The sequence below is a fragment of the Crocodylus siamensis genome, chromosome 9 (assembly GCF_052110815.1).
Source record: "Crocodylus siamensis isolate JL-2025a chromosome 9, ASM5211081v1, whole genome shotgun sequence".
Classification (NCBI taxonomy): Eukaryota; Metazoa; Chordata; order Crocodylia; family Crocodylidae; genus Crocodylus; species Crocodylus siamensis.
Genome location: NC_143403.1, coordinates 31,401,315 through 31,426,456, shown reverse-complemented (window position 1 = coordinate 31,426,456; position 25,142 = coordinate 31,401,315). Strand labels below are relative to the sequence as shown.

General features: G+C 41.2%; 1 protein-coding gene across 1 annotated transcript in view; it reads right to left on the bottom strand.

Moving 5' to 3' along the window:
- Positions 1 to 25,142, bottom strand: part of SLC6A2 (solute carrier family 6 member 2) — a 124,551-nt gene that overhangs the window by 54,448 nt on the left and 44,961 nt on the right. Inside the window, exons 4-6 of the mRNA XM_090063038.1 lie at positions 10,165 to 10,303; positions 8,462 to 8,596; positions 600 to 703 (exon numbers count right to left, since the gene is read on the bottom strand). Coding sequence (XP_089919164.1) covers positions 600 to 703; positions 8,462 to 8,596; positions 10,165 to 10,303 — 378 coding nt within the window. The remainder of the gene's footprint in view (positions 1 to 599; positions 704 to 8,461; positions 8,597 to 10,164; positions 10,304 to 25,142) is intronic.

Sequence of the window (25,142 nt, the reverse complement as noted above, 5' to 3'; positions counted from 1 at the left end):
CTTTTGACACTGTCTCTCACCCCATTCTCATTAAGAAACTGGGGTACTGTGGTGTTGACACCCACACAGTCAAATGGATCACCAACTGGCTGGAGGGCCGCACCCAGAGGGTGGTGGTGGATGGTTCCTTCTCAACCTGGAAGGATGCGGGCAGTGGGGTTCCGCAGGGCTTGGTCCTTGGGCCTGCACTGTTCAACATCTTCATCAGGGACTTGGACAAGGGGGTAAAAAGCACCCTGTTCAAATTTGCTGATGACACTAAGATGTGGGGGGACGTGGGCACACTGGAAGGATGCCCTAATTATCCACCAGTAATAAAACCACAATTTGGTGACAATTAAATAGACTCTGTAGTGCATATTACAGTTGTAACTAGTAGTTCTGTGGCTAATAAAGCAGCAGAAAAGTAGAAAAATATGTCAATTTATGTGTATGCATCAAAAAAAAACTTACATGTTTGAAAAATTAGATTCCATTGCAAATTCCTTATATTTGACTGAAACCTATAGTCAATTCACAACTGTATGGCCAGTATGTAAATAAAGTTACAGTCTGAAATTTAAAGCTTTTCTGTCACTATGAAAAATTGACTTTCTTACCTGTAACAGTTGTTGTCAAACTTATTGTAACTGGCAAATGCAATTAAAACTCCAAACCCAGCTCCTAAAGAATAAAATATTTGGGTGGCTGCATCAATCCATACCTGTACAGAAAGACCAACATCAAGAACCAGGTCATAGGCTGTAATCAAGTATTACATGAATTCAACTCCAAAACAACAGATGAAAAACTAAATGTGTGCATTGTATCGCTACTGGCTGGCTCTCTTATTGAATGATTAAATGATTTTTCTCCAGTTTTAAGGCAATAAGCTTCCTTCTAGTTCAGGGTCAATTTGGAATGCACCGTCAGAGAAATAAAAATACTTAACAGGTCAGGATTTACAGACTTTCCTTTCCCCATAAAACAGCTTGTGACTGTAATTATATGATGCTTGCTTCCTTCAGAAGCTGAAGCTTGATTCACATGCTATGAAAAGGATCATCTAAGGAAACTTCGTTTTCATTATTCATTCATTTGGAGAAGCAGAAATTATTCTTTTGATAGTCATTAAATTCCACTTTGGCTGGAATTAAATTGCTTTACTATTGCCTAATCTGAGTAAAATAGTTCCTAACACGTTTTAAGAATACTGCATTTTCTAGTTCTCCCCACCTCTTCTTTTCCTCCTTCTGTATACAGACAGTGGCTGAAGATGATGATGGGGGTGCTAAGCTACTGCAGCTGGAGCCTTGAAATACAGCAAAGGGTGTTTTCCAGTCGGAGCTGAATTTTTTTCATCCAGTGCCATAAATAAGCTCAAGTATACTCACCCATCAGGGTTTGCTGAAAGATCATGGGACTCCACAAGCCTGGCTGGAGCCATGGGTTTCACCTGCTTTGGGTTTTCAATGAAGAACTTTCACACAGAACTATCTTTGGCTTATTCCAAATAGAGAGAATTTGTCTCTGCCCTACTGCCATGTGCAAGGGAACCAAAGAGCCAACAGTGTGTGTTGTATACCCAAAAGCCATTTCCCAGACTACTGATGCCTGTCAGATTTGCATGGATTTCAGCTGCATTTGGATCAGGCCCACTGAGCAGAAAACAGTTTAACTGGATTTTTAAAAATCCTTCATAATGATGTATTAATTGAAAAAATATGGTATAGAAATCCTAGCATTTGCTTATGTTATTGTATAAGCAAACATGCTGGGCATCTATGACATTCCAAAATTACAGCTCATGGGCAAAATATAGTTATTTAGGAGCACTAGAAAATTAGGGACCCAGCTATCACCAATAATCTTTTAACTTTTCCAGGATGCCTTGATATCAGCTACTATTGCTAATTATAGTCCCCAACCACCCACTCACTGGAAAAATTGCAGACTATGCAAGTACAAGGAACTGTACACCAGAAAGTGCTTACATTGCTTTTTGATAGGTCACTGACAAAGTTGTTAAAGAGACCCCTGCCACTAGAGTTTTAGCTATTACAGGCCTTGTTATACCTTATGCTATAACCTACACAAATATTTATCAATGTTAGTGCTAGTTTGGAGCAGTCATCCTTAGTCTAGAAGCTTTCTCTAAGTATCCCCAACTTGCGCAGCTATGACTTGCTACTAGGACCAGGTACACACATTACACTTTACTAGTATAAATGATCTCCAGAAACTGACCTATACCCATAACAGAACAGGATTCTGGCACACAGAGATTGGTCTAATAAGGGCAGAACCCCCTACAGATGGCAGCTGGGTGAATGTGTGTTCTGTTCACTACCCATCTAAACTGCACTGCTTACAGAAACTGCATAACTTAGATCAATTCCACCTTGGGCTTTTTGAATATATATACCTAGCCTAGAGACCTGGTGAGTCCTGGGACTAGGAGTGGTAGCTGTGCCTTGCCACTAGAGAGCTGGTGAGCCAGGACAGGCTTCTAACCCTGCTCTACAAGTCAGGGTGTGAGAGATCCTGGGATACTGTAGGGCTTCAACTTGGGTGGCACATCTGTGGGGAGTGGCCACACAATGGAACAGAAGCTGGGTAGTATGGATCAGAGGAAATCTTGCCCTGAAGTGGTGTAAATTTTAGCCACATAATGAGTCCTTAAAACCACTTTAATTTGTTAATGTGCAGACAATCCAGAGGTTAAGAGTTCCGGGAGCCACCCAAAATTACTGTGGAACAAGGCCCTTACACTAGATCGGTGTTTGGGACCTAACTCAAAAGTCTTTAGTGTATACTTAATACTTGTTGACTTCAGTGAGTCCCCCCCATCTTGTATAGGAATGGAGTTAAGCATGTGCTTATGGGTTTGCACAACTTGAGCCTGCCTTCTAATTCCTTGTGTTATTCTAGTCAGTTGGTATGGAAATCCTGGCGAGGAATAAGCAGCGTAAATTAACATTTTGTGCAAAACACTTCTTGTAATAAACAGGATGCAACACAGAGCTGGGATGTGGGGAGCAATTCTTTTGCAATTTATGCTGCTGTTTCTCTGTTAATTGCAGCAGAGTATCTTTTGACTTATGGCATTATCTAGTTTATTGGATGGTTTGCTATTGGATTTTTTTTTTTAATATCCATTCCAAAAAAACATTTTATAGGGGACTGTAGCCAGTCTTTCATGCCAAACTTCCTTCCAGCTTATTTTTATTACTGTAAGTTTTGCGCATATACATTTTCTTACATTTGTGAACTGGAAGAATTACTGCACAATGCAGAGAGGAAGCACTGTTTGAATCCCCAGATACAATATAACTTGCAGGAAATTTCTTATGACGTGCGAAGGTGTAAATGTCCCCTTCCTGTCCTAAATTTCCTAATCGGATTGATTTCATTCAGCATTCATTGCTATTTTTTTAAATTGTGAAACAGAATTTTAGGGCATGTTTTAGATCATCATTTATAAGTGACTTCCTTTGATATTTTTCCCTTTTGTTGCTAGTCTTTATTGGAAGAAAAAGTTAATAAGTCAAGGACTTGCAGGAACACACTGACATAGCACCAAGGTAGGAGTCAAACCTCCCAGAGGTCCAACAAAGATTAAACACACAAACATGTCAATAGGCCCAGCAGAGGGCCCAGTTTCCTCACAAGAGATGATGAAGAATGCCTAACATGACAAGCTACTCAGACGACTTCCCTTTGTAAGCGGTCTTGCATCTTTCACCGTCCTGCAAGAACTTTTTTTCAAATTTTTGAAAAATAGACTCTTATAAACAGATGATTTTATGGCTTGCCAACAAGAAGGTGTAGAAAAATGAACCTCAAGAGAGTAAAGTACAATACAGTATACCATAAAATGCAGAAGCCTTTATGTGTATTGAGGTTCAGCTCCCCAGCTGTTGTAACTCAGCATAGTTCCATAAGCTTTCAGCTGAGGATCTAGCCTGAATAAACATTCTTCAAACATCATTTAAAATGGTGAGGAAAGTGAAATTTCTCATGCATTCCCCCTTGCCTCTGCATTTTTCTACACACGAATGCTTGTATATGTATACATGCTTCTGTATAGTGTATGGTATACAGAAGCATGCTGCACTGGTGACTGTAACAGGTCACCCTCCCCAGTGCCATCTTTTGCATTATCCGCACCCTATGTGGGGCACCCTTGGAGTCCCCTTAAGGTTTCTCATGTCCCACTCTCTAATTGCCTGCCACATCTTGATGGAAATATCATCTTGTAAGCAGGAAACTGCCTATTGCTTTTTGTATGTTGGGGTCCTCCGCCACCACTGGCCTTGACCCCAGTCTTTCTTTAGCTAGGCCTCTCCATTTAAACCCAGCAGATAGGGTTGGACTCTGAGGCTCTACCTTTTTAGTCATGGGGCTCGTGGCCCTCCTTTTTGCCCCAATCTGGAGCCCAGCCTCCCTGACCCAGAGGCCCGTCCACAGGCCCCACAGCCAGAGGGTCACAAATTCAAAGCCAGTCAACGGCCCCAACTCCGCTATCCCAGTTGCACCCCAGGTGCACCAGGCCGCCCTGGCCTTTTAGGATTGACCTCTGGTGCTGGGCCTGTGCCCCTGAATACTGCACCCACACTGGTGCCAGAGTCCCTATGCTATAGTAGGGTTCAGTGAGGCCTCCTCCTTCCCCAATAGCCCCACCCAAACCACCAGTGTTATTCAGTAACAAATATGAAAAGCTCTATCCATGGGCTATAACCACCACTGAAAAAATATAGTTAAAGAAGGCAGCACGCCAGCTTACATTTACTCAGGGGTTCATGCTTCTGATCCCCACTGTTGGCTACAATCCTTCTTCTGGGGTTGCTGCCACTTCTCTGGGGTCCTCAGTAGTTACCCTCCTCCAGCCTTTGGACCGCTCACCAAGCCTCTCTGTGGAGCTCTTACACACACTCCTTCCCCTTCGGCTGCTGGCCCCCTACTGCTGTCCAGCTCAGGGTTTTTATAGTTCTGGCATGCCCCCTTTCAGTAACCTGACTGGCTGGCCTGGTTCAGCTCTTAACCGCCACTTTACCAGCACTTTACCAGCATGCTGTGCCCAGAAAGTTCTGGTTTTAAAGGGGCTGATCTGCCTTCTGGTAACAGGGCATGTTGTTAGGATCTGGATTTTGACCACTCCAAGGTAGACTAAATTGAGATGTGGGATTTTCATGATCTGCTACACTACAGTGTCTGTGAGGGAACCTGAATATTGATTATACATCATTCATAATAGAAACATGACTAAAAAGCAAATAAACAAATTAAGGAGGAAAGGAATTGTTTGAAAAACCATATACAAAATGGCTCTGGATTTTAATATTCAGGCTGCCTATGGACTTTGTCTATATTCTCAGTTATTCAGGAAAGTGAGTCAAGTAAAGTAAAAATATGATGAGATTAGAGGGCTCCTAGACATAGGAGCTATTTAGAGAATAGGGGCATGTCCCTGGGGAGAAGGAACTGCTATGCCAATTCATTTTCTTTTTATGACATTTATATTTACTTTTCAATGGTATGTCTGTTTGAAAAGCAGTTAAGATTTTTGTATTGGCCCATGTCAAAGGAATGCCTTTGCTTCTGCATGCCAAGGTAGTGCTTAGTATACTTTTAAATAAAAATAATTGAAAAAAAACAAGTCTAGAGTTGAAAACTGTGGTCATTAGATCCCTGGGCTCTGTGAATTTTGAAACACTAGGGTTAGGGACAGGAGTTACACATAAACTAGTCTAAGTGATCAGAAACTGGTGTAAAACTGTAACGGAGCGTAAGTTCAGTGCACACAAACCAGTTTCAAAATGGCTGAAACTGGTTTAAGATAAACCTGGCTGAATGTAGTATCAGACTTAACTGATTTAGGTCAGACTGGTTTATGGAACTTCTGTCCCTGGTTTAAGTTAAATCACAGTCCTCCAGCATCCCAGCATGCTTTGCAGCCCTGGGTGTGGCTATGCTCTCTGCTCCAGAGAGCAGGGCTGCCCCCACCCCTCAGCTCTCTAGCCTGAGCAGGGGCAGGGGCATGGCCAGATGTGTAGCCCCCTGAGACAAAGCGTTATTCCCCCTCCTTCTACCGTGTGACTGTGACCTCTGTCAGCCCTTCCCCCCTTCCCAATCCAGCAGCAGGGCAGGGCAGGGAGCATGACCAGAGTCAGCTGGCATGGCCCCTGCCATCCACCTGCCTCACCAGCTGCAGGACTGAGCCCTGCCAGTCTGTGAGTGCTGCTGAGGGTGGAGGCAGATGGGCTAGCCCAAGCTGGGCTGCCAGGGCCTGACCCTTCCCAGCAGACAGCAGCTCAGGCTGGGGCCACAAGGGCTGCATGGCTCCCTGTGTCCAAGCTGGGCATGGCTGTCATGGAGCACAACTGGCTGGGAAGGACCCCATGGGGCCAGCCTGTGTGGGCAAGGCTCTTCCCAGCCCGCTGCTGGTTGTGTGACAGCCTGGACTGGCAGCATGGGTGGGAGCTAGCTGGGGAGTGGGTTTTCCAGGCCAGATCAGAGGTGCCAGTCAGCCCTGAGCCCAGCAGCCACCACCATGCCCCCTGTCCTGTGCAGCAGCCAGACCTGCAGGTGCACAGTCAGTTCCAGGCTGGCAGGAGCTATTCTGCCCCTCTTGCCTTCAGCTGCCACAACTATGCCATACCACTTTAGGTGGCGGGGAGGGGGACAGGAAGATTCAGGCTTGTGGCTTCTGCCCAGTGAGTGGAGCTTGGGCTTCAGTCCCCAGATGCCTTGGAAGGTGGAAGGCATTTGGGTGAAAGGCATCCAGGGGCTACAGACAGAGCTCCATGTGCTGGGCAGAAGCTGCTGGGTCTGGCAGGGCTATTTTTCTCCCCTCACCTCCAGCTGTGGCTCCCGCTCTTGTTGCAGAGTGTAGTACCACTTGGGATGGGGGAGCTTCCTTTAGCCTGGCAGCTTCAACCTGGGTTGGGCTGAAGGAAGCTCCCCCAGTCCCAAGTGGCTTCCTCCCTGCCCGTCCAGGCACAGCCTGGCTGGGGTCTGTACAGGCCAGAGTGGGGGTTTAAACCCCGCAAATCATACTGGCCATGCCCCTCAGGTCAGCTTCCCATCAACCTTATGGCTGCTGCAAATGGAAGGGAGGGCTGCTCTAGTGCCCCCCAGCTTCCAGCCTGAGCCACTACAGGCTATATTTGGTATGACTGGCTTACATAGCTTTTGAATTGCATTGAAAAGTCTCAGTCATTACAAAGTGCTGTGAGATGATTTGCACTGAATTAGTCCTAACTTATTAAAGTTATTCCTTATTACTATGAGGCAAATCTCAGTTCAGATACTTACCCAAATGCTTAAATGCCTACTCAAACCAGAAATACTTCTAAACTGATTTCTTTCCATGAAAATTTTCATTTCCAATGAAAAGCCATTTTCATAGAAATGCATTTGTTCCAGTGACAAATGTCATCAGTCATGGTTTTTATTACTAGTGCTTGGCTTAAATCATGATTTTGCATTTTTTTTAAATCATGAAATTAAATGATTTTCACAAAAATGCAACCTGCAACTTTTGTTCCCCATGAACTGTCCATATCCCAGCATTTTACTGTAACAAGATGGCTGCTGCACACTGGGGAAAGCATTCCCCAGTCAGCAGCAAAAGCCTAGCAGCCTGGGGGAAGGGATTGCAAAGGAGATGGAGAGAGCTTGAGCATGGGTAGGGGATGGGGCTATTTGCTCCCCCAAGTGTGAAAAATGGGGGTGGGGAGGAGGATGGTGCCTGGGGCCATCAGCCAAGGCTGCCCCTGGTACCAGGTAGGGGAGGAGCTGTTTGTTCCTCCACGGCAGAAAACTAGGGCACTGGGACTTGGGGGTGGGGGGAGGGAACACATGTGGAGGAACAAACACCCCCAGTTAGGGGGCATGTGGGGAAGCCACAGTCTAGGTGGAAAAAATGGTGGCCCCCACCATAACTGAGCTATGATATTAGCAAGCTGGGCCTTTAATTTAAACCAGGCCCTATTTATTATATTATAGCATCTGTTCAATCTAGTGGTGCAAAAAGCAGCTCTTGCTATCTGAGTATTTCCCCAGCTTCAGGGAGCTTTCAGCTGGTTCAGCCAGTACAGCTACCTTTTGCACATATTCAAACAGGAAGGAAGTCATGATAGATAAAGGTACAGTTAGAACATGTACCTTTTTTAAGGGATTACTTGATGCTAGATTACATTGGAACAGCCCCAGGGTTACCTAAACTATTATAGTAATCACAGTGGTACAGATCCATTCTGATAATGGCTTCCCGGTGCTCCCTTCAGTGGTAGAGAGCCAGCAATTCAGGGCATTGGAGAAAGCTTTCTAATGTTCTTGTAGAGACAAATATATAAATATTTAACTTTAGAAACAAATACTAACCATCTAGTAGCATCTTCCATCATTAATTTGGAAACTGTCAGGGGTGGTGGTTATTATTTTGATACAGGAAGTGAAAATGATGGATAAAACTTACTGTAGCTTCTTTTAATCTTCTGAAATCTATATGTAGATATGCATTTATCCCATTGTATGCACCAGGCAATGTTATTCCATGTACTAACAATACAAATAGTACAACATAAGGCAAAGTGGCTGTTATCCACACAACCTGGAGGTAACAAACAGACACAGAAGTTAATTAAGCACCAGGAAATCTTATAAATATGCTACAGAATATTGCTCTCCCTATAGCTGCTTATTTCTCATGTGTATAGAGGACCTCTTTACTATTTATCATATGGTAGGGGTGTCAAATTCATCTTGTGCTCTGGGCCCATGAGCTCCTTGTGTGCTGGATCCAGCCCTCGACCCAGGGTTGTTCCAGCCCGGGCCATGCAATAGGGGCGACAGCTCTGGCTCAGACACAGGGCATGTGATGCAGCTCCAGCTTTCACCATGTGCCCATGACAAAGCTGGCACTGCAGCTGCTGTATGCCCTATGTTACAGTTGCAGCTCCACCTCCAGCATGGGGCATGAAGAGGTAGGGCCACAGCAGTGACAAAGGGTGAGGTGAGAACTGGGGCCATATCAGACTGATTACTATGTCTACTAGGGCCCAAGGGCCCCAAATTCTGAGGCATGCCACTCCTCTGGGCCACCCCCCACCCAACTTCTGGGCAACTGGTAGCCTGGCAGGCTAGATAGAGCAGCTCTGTGGACTAGATATGGCCTGAGGGCTGTATGCTTGACACCCCTGTCGTAGGGTACATTGTTTTTATGAAAAACACAGCTCAGTCACACTGACAATTGTCTCATATAACATTATATGAGCATGCAAGTCTGGGACTGGTTTGGCAAAGAGAAGACATGTTGAAGTGACTATTCTAATGTGTGTATCACACTCCTAAGCATGCTCAGTGTGAACTATTTCCATAAGTATGAACTATTTCCATGAGTATGAGGAGACACTAAATTATGTTTGACATAAAAATGAGAAAGGGTATATAGTAAGAGTTCTTAGTTGTTTACCAAACTGAGATTTTTTGGAGGGAAAAAACTGCATTTGTGACTCCAACTCCTAATGTGTCTGTCATCATCCATTTCTACAAATGAATGCGGTACAAACTCAATGTGCAAATAAGGAAAAGCTGGGAGTTAATCAAAATATACAGTGCAACTGGTGTCTTGATTCTATAATTGTAACAAAAAAGACAAATATAAACCAGCAATGCATTAATTCATAGTGGTTTAAATTAAATCAGAAAGTATGAAATTTATGGGTTGCTGAGAAGTTTGAGGTGGCAGCTAACACTTCAGAAATAAAAATAATCTGAAATTCAAAGGTTAGTAACACCTTTTCAACTAGTAGGTTTTGTCTAATGTCATCATCTCAAACTATTCTAATGGTGTGACAAGTAAGGATCCAGGTTTTTTTTAATGATTCTTGGCTCCTAAGGTATTTCAGGTAATTGCTAAAATCTTTGTCAGTGATAAGGTGTTTACAATTTTAATGAATGAGTATTAATTAAAACCAAAGGTCCATAAGCACTAAAATAAAATGTTTATCAAGATTTGTAAAGAGCGAGAGATGCTCCTACATAGGCATTCAAAACCACATAAGTTCAAAGGAAAAGATTCCCATTTACTTCAGCGGTTTTTGGGTCAGACCACTACTATTTCATTTTCTAAAAGAGACAAAGATGATGACTGATGTGCAGGGAAAATATTAGCTCTACCTTTCCCGATGTCTTTACACCTTTCCACAGACTGAAGAAAAGAATTATTACCACCACCAACAGGCATAATGCTAGCTGCCATCGAGGTGATCCAAGGTCATGGATGCCATTGCTTTCATGCAGATGTAGAACTCCTCGTCTAGACAGAAAGGGAAGAGGTAAAGAAGTTAGGTCACTGAAAAAACGTTCTGCCTCATTCACTGTGCTATAGGTAGGAACCTATTTAATTCATGATTTTGAGGAAATTGTGAGATTCAGGATTGTCTGAGAAATCCATGAAATCAAGAACAACAACAAAAAATTAATAAAATGCTGGCTTCTCAGCAGAGCCAGCGGTCCTTGCTGCCAGCTGGTGGGGTGGCACAAAGGGCAGCAGACAAATGGTGGCTGCCCCTTTGTCCTCCCAGCCCCCCCGCCCCTGGGGCCACTCTGCCAATCAGGTCTGAGCGGTGGGGCTACTGTGAAATGATTGTGGAATTAGAACTTTACACTGTGATCAACTCGCAAAAATTTGTAAGTCCCCTTGCAATTTAGGTAGACTCCCTAGCTATAGGTAGATTTAGTAGAAAGGAAAATTGCACTGGAAAATCAGTAGCTTATCTGATTACGTTTCTACTTCTCTTGGAAGTTGGTTCCAGATCCTAGCCGCCCTGACCAACTTCCAAGAGAAGTGGTGCTGGCTCCTACCCTGGGGGTCTTTAAGAGGAGGCTGGATCAACACCTCGCCGGGGTCGTTTGACCCCAGTACTCTTTCCTGCCATGACAGGGGCTTGGACTTGATGATCTGCTCAGGTCCCTTCTGACCCTACCAACTATGGAACTATGAAACTCTCTCTCTCTCTCTTTAAAATGGCAGTTTTACATACCCTTATTCCAGGGCTTATTCAATTCAAAATAGGTTTACTAAATTAACTAGAAAATGGTGTCTAACAGGGAAATTTCTGATAGTTAGCATAGTGACTAAACTCTAAAAACACCATCCCTAGTTCACTGCCCATCACTATATAGTATATATTGCCTCAGTGGTGATCCCAGGACTGCTGCCAACAAACACACTTCATCCCCTTGGTTCCTGTGGTACATGGAATGCTGAAAAAAATATTCTGGTCATGTTTAGAGCAGTTTAGAGAGAACCCCTCTCAAATGAAAAATGTCTTTCAGTTAATTATTTAAGATACAGAAAAGCTCTAGGAAAAACAGTCCATTAATATAGAACTCTGATATTATTAAAGAGTTTTAGTCAATGCCAAGTCAAAGCTTCAGTTCCTCACAGTATCAGGAAATGGTTGGTTAAATAATATATCTGTTTTGCTTTACTAGCTCATCACATCTAATAGAAAGGAAGTGTATAATCTTTTTAGAATGGTTCTTTAATTTCAGTCTTATTTGGATGAAAAATGCTTTTAAAGGCATCATGTCAAATTAAGTAGTTGATCTGTTTTTCTTTAATTGTAGGGCTAGCAATGCATAAGCAAGGGAAGCATGTGGATCAATGTGTATGGGGCACACAGTCAGAGATCTTCCATTGTTAGAAATGATGGTGTGGACTTTGTTTTATTTTTTCAAGAACACCTAATAGCTAAAACCTGCAAAAACACAATGAAGATTGAAGACAAACTTCTAAATACGCTTATCTGAAAAAAGTTTCTTCAACCAAATGTAACTCTACAAATGGACTGGGCTCATTCGAAGTCAACCTACCACTTCTCATCTCAAGCCATATCAAATATCAGGTGTTCAAGGTATATCTACATTGTAATCCAGGAAAATGTGATTGTAGCTTGCATAGATGTAAAGGAGGTAATTTTAATCTCATTAGTTAATGTACTGTTGGCATTGAATCTGTGTCAATATGCTTAATGTGGACTAGTTTGACAGCCCACATTGTACCTCAGGCTACTCTAGCTACATTTATTCAAGCTTGATGGTTTAAAGCTAACTTGGGTAGGTCTACACATGCAGAAATCACAGTTTTCAACTGCAGTCTGGACCAACCCTCAGAAAAGTTAAACCTGATCCTACTTCCATTACTCCCCTTGAACTGTCAATTTCTGCAAGCATTCTGAATCATTAAATGTGTGTGCTTCCTTGTTGTTTACTTTTCATGAATAATCTAGCAAATTAGCTTACTGATAGGACCATTTAGCCAGTAGAGCAATTTTGTATCTGGGCCTCCAAGCATTTGCACTGGAAGCTTGTAGAAGCTTGATTCTAAGCAGTCTGTTTCTTTCATTAGGGAAAAAGTTATCATAAAACAGAAAATAGAAACATAGCTTTGTGTTGAATAAAATCAGCTGTCTTCCTGAGTAGCAAGGTGTTAACGTCTGTAGAAAATTACTGTTCCATATATAGAACTCTTACCATCTCTGATGTCATAACATTTTTTTAACCTCTGCAATTATATGATCATTCAGTACATGGTAACTTTCTGTAGCATGCCCTTGGCTGGGAAGTGCTGAGTGGTTTATGAATGCAGTATAGCTGCATCACTTAGTACAAGATTTAGTATTTAGCTTGTGCTTTGGGATTAGACTTGCTGACAACAGGAGGGAAGAAAGCAGTGGGACCTAACCAAGTGTTTGCTGTGATAAGTTTGCCTGACATGTTTCCAAATCTAATTTTTCAGGCCCCATCCAGATGACCATGATGTTTGTTTCCTTGGGGACACATAGCAGTGGCACATCTTGTGCTGCTGCTACTTTTTCCTGGGTAATGCCCATGCCATGTGCACTCTGGTACATAGCAGATTACCTCGGGTGGGATTGGGGAGAAAAGGGCCAGCAACTGTGCTGGCCCCAGTAGCCTTACTGTGGAGAGCTGCAGCCATGATGTTCCTGCAGCATGGCTTCAGCTGGCCAGCCTCTAGTTTGGGGCAGCGTACACTGCTGCTACATGTGCTGCTACACTTTTTTTTGATGCGGGGTTGTTTTTTTTACCCCAGAATTTCCTAGGGTCAACCTCTCCCCCCAGCACTTCAAGCAGTATGAGGAATGCCTGCATGTGTGGTGTGTGGCGCCACACATGGGTCTACAGTGCAACATAGCGCATGTCCATGCTTGTCTGGATACAGCCTTAGGGTTCTTTAAAAGGTTAGGTACAAGCTTAGGTACCTTTTGATGAGGTACAAGGTTTGTAGGAAACCAGTGTGTCGTTTATTAACTTTTGACTACTATGAAACTAGATACAACAGAAAACCCAACTAGTGGTCCAGTTCTGTCCCCATCCTTTCCATTGTATAGTGCTTTATGTTACTAGTTATTCAACTGATTTTGAGTTAAAGCAGCATATAGAGTTTGTAAAGCATGTGGAGGCCAGCTGAACTGAGGGAATCAGGTGTCATTTAGTGTATACAACCATTTCCTTTGCACCAGATAGAGAGGTGAGAGATACAATTTATGATCTTCTTCAGATTTCTCACCCCATGCTCATAAAAAAACTAGGAGACTGCAGGGTTGATACCCACACAGTCAGATGGGTGGCAAATTGGCTTGAGGCTCACACCCAGAAAGTAGTGGTGGATGGATCATTTTCAAGTTGGAGGGAAGTGGGCAGTGGAGTTCCCCAGGGCTCGGTCCTCGGGCCTGTGCTATTCAACATCTTTATCAGCAACTTGGAAGTGGGCGTGGAAAGCACACTGTCCAAATTTGCTGATGACACAAAGTTGTGGGGAGAAGTGGGCACACTGGAGAGGAGGGACAGAATTCAACTAGACAGGTTACAGAGGTGGGCGGATGAGAATAGAATGGAATTCAACTCAGACAAGTGCAAGGTGCTGCATCTAGGGAGAAGGAACTTACCTATAGGCTGGGGAAATCCCTTCTCAACAACACAGTGGCTGAAGGGATCTTGGAGTCATTGTTGACTCCAGGATGGACATGAACTGCCAATGCAAGGAAGCAGTCAGTAAGGCTAACCGCACCTTGTTGTGCATCTACAGAATAACAGCCACAAATTCATTGAGAGTAGGTTCAGGCTTGATATCAGGAGACATTACTTTATGGTTAGGGTTGCCATGCTCTGGAATGGCCTCCCAAGGGAGGTGGTGCTCTCCCCTATCTTGTGGGTCTTCAAGAGGAGGTTGGACAGATATCTGGCTGGGGTATTATGATCCCAGCACTTGTTCCTGCCCAGGGCAGGGGGTCAAACTTGATGATCTGTTCAGGTCTCTTCCGACCCTAGAAACTATGAAACTATGTCTTCAGGAGACTTGCCTTAGGTTGCAACATCTGGTATCCCTTTGCATTAGCAAAATGATGCAAAAGGATTACAGTCCATTCCTAGATTGGGACAACCTTCTCCATCAACTGAAGCACAATCCCACATGTGTGCAAAGGAATGTTTTTAACCTACACAATTTAGGATGTTTTGAGGTAACACAGGCTTTAGGGAACAAGGTGACACTGCATAGTCTTTGGATATACAAAAAACTGTAACATTTATTTTCAAGTCAGATCTATCTGATCTTTCTTCTTCAGTCCTTACTTGATTTAGGAAAAGTGACAAGAGACAGTACTAATGGTAGCAATTCTTTTCTGTTGCCTTTGCAGCTTTTTTGTTGCTTATCTATCTAGCTATCTAGCTATCTAGCTATCATATCTTCTAAAAGTATCACATGAAAGATAAAGATTGAAATCTTCCAACCTTTTTTTTCTAGATAGACAACTGCAACTCTAACTCTACTAGCAAAGTTAAGGACATTTTCATATTACTGACAGAGTGTGAGAGAGACAAACAACAAAGGAAATAAAACATCAGATACAGTAAAATAACCTGTTATAGCATTTTGCCTAAAATTTTTCAGTACTAAGAAAAAAGTGATGATAGGTAAAACACGAGAGACACATACATCATCTAGTGGGGGGAAAAGGTGGGGAGGAGCTAATAGCATGCATATAATGGACCCATTATGTTTGACTGAGCAAAATAGATGAGAAGCTAATAAATCATTTAGTGTAATTTTTCACTTTGTGACAATTCAGCCTGAATCCCAACTGCAGCTCTCAGTTTTCAGCTGGAACAGTTGTTCAATGCTAACGATGAGCATGCAGATATGTAAAACAATAGGAGCTCACATATTGGTCCATCCAGTCCAGTATCTCCAGTCTTGTGAGAACTAAAGCACATACTTTATTACCCCTTGCAAAATATATTAGCGTGGACTGTTATAAATATAGATATTTTTGTTATTCTTAAAAAGGGTTCCATCCCTTTCTGAACCTTGCTAATTCTCCACTTCAATAACACTTTTGTGGCAGTGAATACCATAGTGATAATTATATGTTATATAAAACAGATAAGCACAGTAACTCTTAATTCTTCAAGGAAACAATAGCCTAGTACTTTGCCTTAGAGACTAGTAGTTTAACATTTTCATGTCCTGGGCAATAGCGTATCCTCTGGGAACTGACTGGGCAGCAGAATTATCCAGAAGAGAACAAGCTAAAGAATGAAGTGTTGGCAGGGAGATCTGTCCAATGTTTCCTGGATACAGAGCTCAATGCAAACTGTGCAAGAATGCTCTCAATTAGTCTGTTTCTAATTGCATTATAAATTTAATAAATTAAGCAGTGACTTTACTTTCTGTAGTTTACAAAACTGTATGTGTTTGTCCCTTTAGAATCTTCTATGCATGACAGTTGTCCTCATTTTTAAACAATCAAAAATCAGCCTGTTTACAGAATACAGACTAGGGTACTGACTTTGAAATAAAAATACTCATAGTCACTTACATAAAGGGTACCAACAGACTTAGTTTGTTTGGAATTAATATATTTTACCATTTTTTTGGAAACTGCAGTGAGTTTTAGCACTCCATAGCTACTCCATAAGCAGTACTTTTGTACTGACTTATATGTAGTACAAACCTTTTCTTTAAATAAAATTTTGTTTCTAGAGCCAGATCAATTTTGAATTAAGTTCCAAATTCAATTCTATGTGATACTATCACCAGCAAGTATCCCACCTCCCAGACTCAGCAGTCTGGGGCTTCAGCTACTCCTAAATCCATGGCATGCATGCTACATGCAAGCCCAAAGCCCAGAAGCTTTGGGGTTCAGATGCCCCCTAATCTTGCTTGGCCCTAGCCAAAAGGCTGAAGGAGCAAGCTATGGGGAAAATCTGAAAGCAATCACCTATCACCATATAAGGTACAGCCCAAATCCTTGCATTTGGCCTCCATTTGACCCTCGCACTAGGGTCAGCCTGGCTACAATACAAGAGACAGGCCTTCACCCTTTTCACTACACTTGAGTCATTCAGAGTCAAGAAAAGAGTATCTTTTTATTTTTTTATTTTTTATTTTCTGTATTCCAAGCCAATTTAGCCAAAACACGTTCCAATCCAAGAGTCAGTCCAGAACCATAACTGGCACTACTACTGGCAAACATACACCACCATCTGGGGCTTTAGATGTTGCTAAAACCTTTGGCAGGCATCCTTCTTGCAGACCCAAGCCTGGAGCCTTGGGGTTCAGATGCCCCCAAGTTTTGCTTGCCCTCAGCCATATGGCCTCAGGTGCCAGCCAGGGAAGAGTCTCCCATTTCCATAAAGTGGGCTTAAAGCCATGACTTTCCCACTCCAACAGCTAAATGGGAGGTTTATACATTCTACATTAGCTTAGCGGGTATTACCCCCATGCCAGGAGAACAGTCCTCTCCAGTGTAGCTACAGAGACCATCTCCATGGTTTCCCTTGCCAGGTAAGCATAGACTATGCTTGAACTGAACCTTCAGGAAGCCAACAAGTGATCTAGTACAAAATTAATCCAAAGCCAAAAGATGCATGATTTACTGTTAGTTCATTGAGCCGGGTCCCAGCAGAGTCATCACCATTTCAAGCCATGGTGACCCCATAGCTCAACACTGCTCAGTATGTGTGTGTGAACTCCCAAAACCTACCACAGAATATGCATGTGCTGATTACCTCCTGCCTCCCACCCCCCAGTCATGACCAGAACTGTGTTTTCTTGTAATCAGTCCCGGGATTCTCCAAAAATGCGTATGCAAATGATGTAAAGGGCAACATGGTTTGGCTCCACCTCATGGAGGGCAGGGCCACACTAATCATAATGCAACAGGCTGGGAGAGGGGCAGAGAGATAGATTCTGGGTGAACTGTTTGGAGCCCCATTTGGTGATGTTTGCCAGACATTTAAGGCTGGTGAAGAGACAGGAATGGCTGGAAATGGGAAAGAAAGACACAACTCAGCTGTGGATATGAAAAGTAAATTGGAATGTTGTAATGGCTCACCATGACTTGGAAAAGGGTTGGTGCTGAGGGGAACTGAGCTCAACGGCCAATACTATATATCCTGTTCTAATAGGCTATATTAACCTATTTTGGGGGGTAGGTTCCTATGGATTTTGAAGTATCTGATGTCCCAGGTGAAATAGTCTGGGAGTATGATACTTGGCAGTGGTAGCACCACAGACTAGAACAAATGAGCTTTGCTGACTCAGTAGCATTCAGAATTTATTTGGCCTGAAATAAGCACACAAAATTTTTCTAAAAATCAGTTTGTTTGTCTAATATATGTCATGTGTTTTATACCCATGCTCAGTATTAGCTCCATTTAATCAGCTTTGCAGTTGGTTTCTATTACTGAGCACATGCTGCTTTTTGCAGCATTTTAATGATAGACAATGTATTTTAAAAGGTTTCCTTATATGCAAATGTAAGATGAGGAGCTTTTTTCCCTTTGATGATTGAGAAAAAAATTTCTTGTCATATATTTGAGTAAGTATGGTATATTTATTGCACTTACTAAACTTTTACAGATATGCAATTATATAATGACAATTTGTTAACATGGAAGATTTTAATCTTTTAAAAGATTCTTAAATATTAGAAAACAAGAATTTTGCCATTTAAATATTGTGTGATGGCAAGTGGTGTATAACTAATACAAGTTACAGTACAGCAATCAGGAGCATGTCAGGTGGAATTACAAGCTCTCAATTCTTCTGGTGTTAAAATAGGTTTAACCTGTTAGCCACCAAAAATGGTGGCGCTGAACATTTGAGGGAACTTCTGAAAATGTGGAACTAAATGAGCTCATATAATAACAAGCACTATAAGAATACCTTAGACAGGGAAAATAATTTCCCAAGAGTTCTGAGCCCTAGTGCTTACTTTGAGACCAAAATTGTGTCCATCAGTTTCAATAACAACTTTAAATAACTGTGGCTTCCAGTTTTCTTAAAAGTATAAAATATTCTTTCTTCTGTAATGTCCCTACAAAGGGAAAGGTAATTGGCTAGGGCCTTGGCATATAATGAATTGCTGATTGACCTAAATTAAATGGTATTTCATTTCGATGAAAGTTAATCTTCTAATGATAAATGTCGACTTCAGGATTTAACTCTCCGTTCACTGAGAATATTAATCCCAGTCCACAGAAATCTTCAGTCTACTTATTTTTGCTATTTAATTATTAATACAACCTCTGCTGATACATGTACTGCACTTAGGCACATTCAAATTTACACTGCACTTGAAGCAGCTCCTTGTTACACTTGATTTTGCACCAAGTGCCTTGAGGTTTGCAGATAACACTTGGGTTTAACTCTTCACCTTCTATAATGAATATCTGATACTCTAAGTAGCACTTGTCAGCCTATGTCCACTTTCCCAAGCCATGTCCTTATAGATTATTATTTAATAATGCACAAGGCACCCACAGCATGAATCAAGCAAGAAGCGCTGATGCACACATTCCACAGACGGGCTCTGCCTCTTGTCAAGATTCCACATCTAGGGAAAGTCAGCAGGAGCTCTAGAACTGACCTCAGCTCCTATAATTGTCTGTAGGATGAAAGGCAGTTGATCATTCAGTCAGGTACAAGAGCTTTATAGAGGAAAACCAACACTTAGAATTGTTCTCAGAAGTCAGTGGAAACCAACTATATTGTATAAAGCAGAGAGGTAATGTGCTGATGTTGACTGACCCCTTGCAATAGTGCTTAGTTTAAGTTTCTAAAGAGTCTCTAACATGGACACAATTACTTTGGCTTCTGATTTTACTAAAAACTCCAAATTCAGATCATGTTTACTAAGGTTCATGAATGTTTCCAGTAGAGTTGGTTAAGTACTATAGATTTCGGAAAATATGCTTATCTATTTAAACAAACTAATTTCCTCTGTGCTCATATTTAATTTGTGTTCCCTTTCTTTGCATGAAAATCAAATGTGTTAATATTTGTGAAAAAGTTATTTTAAAGAGGCAAAAAGATACATTTGTATCAGAAAATGTGTTTGTATGTTTATCCAACCAAAGATAAAAAATAAAATCCTATCATTTATTTGACTGAATTCAAAATAACCACCCAATGTGACTGTAAAATTTTGCCCAAATATTTATTAAATACTTTGGAATACTTAAAACACACACACGTGTGTGTGAATATACAAGATGTTTGTCATAATAAATCATAAAAGTTACAACAATTTAAGCAGAAAAGTGCAGCACGGGGTAGAGACAGCCTTGAAATCACACATGCGTGTATATAGGGGTGTGTATGAGGCAATCTTGTTAGAAATGAGCATAGATTCCCTGGAAGAATGATGCAATATAAGGCCTCATCCAAAGTCTATTGCAGTCAATGGTTTTTGTTTTTTTCCATTGGCATCAGTGGATTTAGAATAGGTGTGCATGATATGCATATAAAGTTAGAAACTTATGATTTTACATATTATCAGAAACATCTGGCACTGCCTTCTTTAACATTTCAATTAACATTTCAAAGAGGAGATTAGCTTAGAGGTCTAAAAAGCATTATGGACTTATCCATTTTCTATCCAACCACTTAGATTTGTCTATTGTATACATCCGTAGCAGGAAATAGTGTAAAACACTTAAGAGTTGATAGAGACCTGTTCAGCATTATTTATATCTGAGTCTTGTTGTCCATAAGGTAGTCTATAATTGAAAATTGCTGATTTCAGCCATCCTTGAGTTTAGATTCTATTCATACGGGATTTCACCAACAGAATATAGGACTGTCCCTTCTCATTAGATTTTGTCCTCTGATTTACTGTTTTATTTATGAGCAGAACTGCTGATGCTTGCTCTTGAAATCTTTTTTTAACAAAATATGTAATTTAGTTCTCTGATACTGAATAGAAGGATCCTTGTTGTCTGTGTCAGCCAAGAAGGAATAATTAAGGAGCTTTCAAGGAAAGTTAAAGGCAAAATAACTTTAAAAACATATGCTCAGGAGTAGAACTTGCTAGGATAAAAATCTAAGGGCAAGAATTCAGTAGGATTAAAACATGTACCAGGGCATTCACCATTACATGGCTAATGATCATCTACAGATATTTGAGAGAATGCAACATATGTGAGATAAACCTTCCTAGTTGAGGGAATATGTAAGCTATGCAAAGGATTTTTAAGGTGGTTAGGAAAAAAACATTGTCTTATAGATAAAGCTTTACTTTGTTTCATTACTGTCCATATTCATAGTTCTTGCACCTTCTTTTAAAGCCTCCAGTACTGGTAACATTGGAGACTGGATACTGGACTTTGTGGGTTATTGTTTTGCTTTGTTATGGCATTTCATATGAAGTATCACATCCCAAACTACTAACCATACAGTTGGTCAAGGAAAGTAAGTGTAATTTTGATTTTTGTCACTACATTCTCATATGCAGAGGTGGTTTCTTGCAGCACATTGTTGCTTCATGCACCTCATAAATTCATTCTCATAAATATGATACTGTCTTGACTCAAGTCTGTTTTAACTTCCATATGGTTGCTTAGGTAGGCTTTCTACAGTTTTTCATATCAGGGTAGACTTGCATACATTCAACTTCAGTGCATTTCTTCCACTGAACCTGGCATGCTCATAAAATGTGTTGCTCATAAAATGTGGTTTATTTATTACACAGGAGAAATGGATGGCAGTCCTGAGACAAAGTGCTATCAGAAGAAAATAACTGTGGCTCAATTTATTGTCACTATTTTGTTCAGGAAATTTCCAGGATTTGTTCTTGCAGAGAATCAGGCCTGGTTATATACACAATGCTTCATGGAAAAAATAGTGCTTTTGTTTTCCCAATTGGTATTTTCTGATCGTCAGCCTAAATGACCACAAGATGGTAACAAAATCATGCCAGGCACAAGAGCTTAGAGAATAAATCTAAATGTGCCTATATTCTGATAAAATGTCTGAAATGCATGATATGCAGTAGAGAACATGGAAAGAAATAGGTTTCAAGGCAGTCTCCCCCCTTGTCCCCCCATGTGGGGCACTTTTCTGCTTAAAACATTGTAACTTTTATGATTATTATGACAAACATATAGCAGGTCAAAGGCAGTTCGCATACTCCAGGGTGAATTCCAAACCACAGGATAAGGAAGCAATTAAAATTATGTGCGTCTCCAAAGCAATGTGGCACTGACGTTTTACTCCTAACTCAATTTCTCTTGTGGCTTAGCATTACCACTCAAAGAATACCACTTGAAAAACCACACCTCTCTACTTTTAATAAGAAAAACAAAACAGCCATGTATGGAACAATCATTTTGCTTCAGTTTCAACATATAAGTAATTTATAATTGATTTGAACCATCTCTAATGATGTATTCTGGAGGGCCCATTTTGTCCTGTATTTCCAATTCAGGCAGAAATCCCATTGACGTTAATGGGATTGTTGCCTACATGGAGATTGTGGGACTGGAACCAGAATTTCTGAAATAAAACATTTCAGAAATATATTAACACATCTCCCAAAGTGATTAACCAAGTCTTAGTGCTGAAAAATGACAATTTCTGTATTTCTCTCTAAAGCAAATAGTTCTGTGGGCTTTTTTCTTACATGGTGTAAATCAACACAGCTCCACTGAAATCAATGGCACTTCAAGGTTACTGTGGCTCACACTGGTTGAAACGTGCCTCCTATTAACTGTTCCAACACTAGGGAGTGCTAAAGTACAGTTCCTCGGCTCCTCCCCTATAGGATGTCCTTTTGTTGATGCATGCAGGAGCGGATAGAAAGAGCTGCACAAGCCAATTTTTTGAGAAGTAGAAGGGGCACAAAGGGATGAGGGCTCAGGCATGGTCTATCCCCTTTGCATGCCAGAGTAGACTTCTGCTTGGAACCATAGGATCCTAGGAAAGTAGGGCTGAAAGGAACCTCATGGGGCACCTATGCCAGCCCCCTGCTCAAGGCAGGATATTCCTGACTAAAGTGACCCAGCCAAATGCCTGTCCAACCTGTTCTTGAAAACTTCCAAGGATGGAGAATCTAGAGTTTGTCTAGGTAGCCTGTTCCAGTGCTTGAACACCCTCATAATCAGAAAGTTCCTCCTAATCTCTAATCTAAATGCCCTCTATTGCATCTTGAGGCTCCTAGTTGCCTACAGCCACAGAGAAAAGCCCATCTCCATTCTCTCTATAATCACCCTTCAGATATTTGAAAATTTTTATCAAATCCCCATTCTGTTTTCTCTTCTGCGTACTAAATAGCCCTAATTTTTTCAGCCTTTCCTCACTAGTCTTGCTTCCTAGGCTCCCAATTATTTTTGTTGCTCTGCGCTGGATTCCTTCCAAACTGCCTGCATCCTTCTTGAAGTGTGCAACCCAAACACTTTTTTAAAAGTATGGTGGCTTCCATTACAGAGTTGATGTTTGTATCTGTTTCCCCTACTCAACCTGTCTTTGATTGTCCCTTGAAAGAGAAGCCTGAATCTTTTTTTTAAATTAAGCTAGGTTTTATGATAAATATGCAACATACAAAACAAACAAACAAAAAAAGGAAACAGAAAAAAGCAATCAGAATCTACCACAGACTTGATGTTCCTAGGCTTTTAGGCTCTAAAAATATTGTTAAAATTTGCATTTCCATATGCAGAAATGTGCTTTACAAAATGGAAATGAAAACTGTCCTTGTTGTGCAAAGCATAACACTATTACACTGGCAGCTACAGTTGCAAGTGCTGCCCTCAAGACTCCCACTCCTGTGGTTTCCTGTATATGCCTTGCAGTATTAATAACAGCAATAATGGAACTCATTTATTTCCACCTCCACTGACAGAATTACTATTTCACTGAAATAATAAGCTTGTTCTCCTTTTATGATACTCTCACAACAAGTAGCCATTCTTATTACAGTTTCAGACCTCCATTCTAATGATATTAGTTACAGTGAATACTTGTCTTTGTATAGAGGCAACACTTCCATAGAAATCCCTTTGAACATTTAATGTCTATGTCTGTATTTATCTTGATTTCTTTACAGTGTAAAAGCAGCTGTCTGTGCTTCCTAGTTTCTTCATATGACTAACCAAAACACAAAAGACAAAACCTCCCACAGTAAATTGGTCCTAGGCAAATTAATTTTCTTTGCCATTACCCATATTGAACAACAGTGGTCAACACAACAAAGCTGAAGCCTAGACATGAAGTTAGATACTTTAGGGAACAGATCACTTTGTGATACCATGAATTAAACAAACATGCTCAATCCTAGCTTCACCCATCATGAAACAATTTGTCAATCCAAGAAAATAAAATGTCTGCTTTCAAGACAACAGCATGCTATAGAACTATGGTAAAAATTAGGAACCATTGCAATCATGTTAGGAATTACAGCTCTCTTGCAGTAAAGCTTTGGTTAGAAATAAATGACTAAAAACAATCCATCAGGAATAAGTAGGTGCAATTCCAATGCAAATACCTGGGTCATGTCCAGCAGTAATTCTGGCAGTAACACAAAAGAAAATAAATAAAAAATTATCAATTAATTATTCAAAAATCATGCAAAAGATTAATGTAATTTAGCAGCAGAGAAGGTTTGCAGCTGGCAAATAAATAAACAGGAGGGCAAAGAGATAAACAGGAGATCCCTTATTTCAACAAGTACTCCACTCTTACTGTGTTTTATTTCTACACCCTAATTCTTTAGCCCTATTAATTACATATATTTTGTAAACCCACTGAAAATGGAATCTGTGGATGTTAACATCACCTCATTTACTTCCATGTACTGACCATGTTACATGCAGCATGGGGCTTATGTGCAGTGTATATGGCTTGTTTGTTAAAAACTTATAGCCGTGAGTTGCATTCATTGATCTTGTGTTCAAGGAAAAAGATGCTTTTACTAAACAACTGACCACAAGACTGCAGGTTCTAGTGAAGATTAAATTCACTATTCCTAATTAGTCATCTCACCTGGAACATGTATTATGTAGCAAAGATAAGAAGAAAATCCAGACCTCTCAAATTCTGGTTTTGTGCATTTGTAGGGTCAAATATTGAACTGTGCTTTATAGTGAAGTTACACATTACATTTATACTATACTAAACACACTTACAATGTGAGTTTCTGCATATTCAACCTTATTAACATGCGCTAGGTTCCCTTTGAATGCCTCAAAGTTATGGCACTTTAGCCAAGGGTTAACTCTTATCTTTGTTACCTAACTTACGTTAGGGTAACTTCAGTCTGCTCTGCAGTGATAATACAGGTAATCTGCAGTCTTCAGCATCCCAGGATGCACTGTTCCCAAGTCCTCCCTCACACTCAGAGCAAGGATGGAGTCCAGGTGTCCTTGCTCCTAGCCATGCCCCTGCTGGCCAGACCTCTAATGGCAAGCCAGAGCTGTACAGGCAAGGGATGGTGTTAACCCTTATAGGCTAAGTATAGACAGTCAAAAAGCCAGAGGCTGAATTAATTCAGTCTTTGCAGGTTAGTTTAAGCTGCAAAGATTGAAGCAATTAACAAATGAACAGGTAGTCACTTTTGATTCAGGAAATGCAGCCACATGCCTGCAGTGGCTCAAGCCAGAAGCTGGGGGAACTATGTTCCTCTTCCTGCTGCCCCCAAAGGTCTCTGGGATTTGCAGTCCAGGCTCACAGCAGCAGGACTCTGTAGGATTGTTCATCACTTCCCTTTCCTGCTTCCAGGTTCATCTGGGATTTGTAGTCCACAGTTGCAGCCAGCACTAAGCAGGACAGAGCAGCTCAGGGGAAGGGA